The 875-nt window shown below is 49.7% G+C and overlaps 1 protein-coding gene across 1 annotated transcript in view; it reads right to left on the bottom strand.

The window, feature by feature from the left end:
- LOC128373838 (voltage-dependent calcium channel gamma-7 subunit-like) overlaps positions 1 to 101 on the bottom strand; it is a 9441-nt gene extending 9340 nt beyond the window's left edge. Inside the window, exon 1 of the mRNA XM_053334033.1 lies at positions 1 to 101. This exon is cut by the window's left edge and continues 95 nt beyond it. Within this exon, the coding sequence (XP_053190008.1) occupies positions 1 to 101 (101 nt within the window).
- Positions 102 to 875: the final 774 nt, after the last annotated feature.

Raw genomic sequence — 875 nt, 5'->3', positions numbered from 1 at the left:
AGCCAGTAGTCCGTCGACACGGCAACGCCCACCAGCAGCAAACCGCAGGCCCCGAAAACAGACGAGAGCAGCGTCAGAGCCCTCGTACTGAACGAACTCATCTGAGAGGAAGAAGAGAAGAAGAGGAAATATATCATACATGTGCTGAGTGAGAGAGGAAGAGAGGAAGAGGAGGAGAAGAGGAGGAGAAGAGAGGAAGAGGAGAAGAGAGGAAGAGAAAATATATCATACATGTGAGAGATCTAAGTATCGCAGCAGGAAGAGGAGAAGAGACGAAGAGAGGAAGAGGAGAAGAGAGGAAGAGGAGAAGAGGAGAAGAGAGGGAGAGGAGAAGAAGAGGAAGAGGAGAAGAGAGGAAGAGGAGAGAGGAAGAGGAGAAGAAGAGGAAGAGGAGAAGAGAGAGGAAGAGGAGAAGAAGAGAGGAAGAGGAGAAGAGGAGAAGAGAGGAAGAGGAAAAGAGGGGAAGAGGGGAAGAGGAGAAGAGGAGAAGAAGAGAAGAGAGGAAGAGGAGAAGAGAGGAAGAGGAGAAGAGAGGAAGAGGAGAAGAGAGGAGAAGAGGAGAAGAGAGGAAGAGGAAAAGAGGAGAAGAGAGGAAGAGAAGAGAGGAAGAGGAAGAGGAGAAGAGAGGAAGAGGAGAAGAGAGGAGAAGAGGAGAAGAGAGGAAGAGGAGAAGAGAGGAGAAGAGGAGAAGAGAGGAAGAGGAAAAGAGGAGAAGAGAGGAAGAGAAGAGAGGAAGAGGAAGAGGAGAAGAGAGGAAGAGGAGAAGAGAGGAGAAGACGAGAAGAGAGGAAGAGGAGAAGAGGAGAAGAGAGGAAGAGGAGAAGAGGAGAAGACGAGAAGAGAGGAAGAGGAGAAGAGGAGAAGAGAGGAAGAGG

This window comes from Scomber japonicus, chromosome 15 (assembly GCF_027409825.1).
Source record: "Scomber japonicus isolate fScoJap1 chromosome 15, fScoJap1.pri, whole genome shotgun sequence".
Taxonomy (NCBI): Eukaryota; Metazoa; Chordata; class Actinopteri; order Scombriformes; family Scombridae; genus Scomber; species Scomber japonicus.
This window is presented reverse-complemented; position numbering and strand designations above follow the sequence as displayed.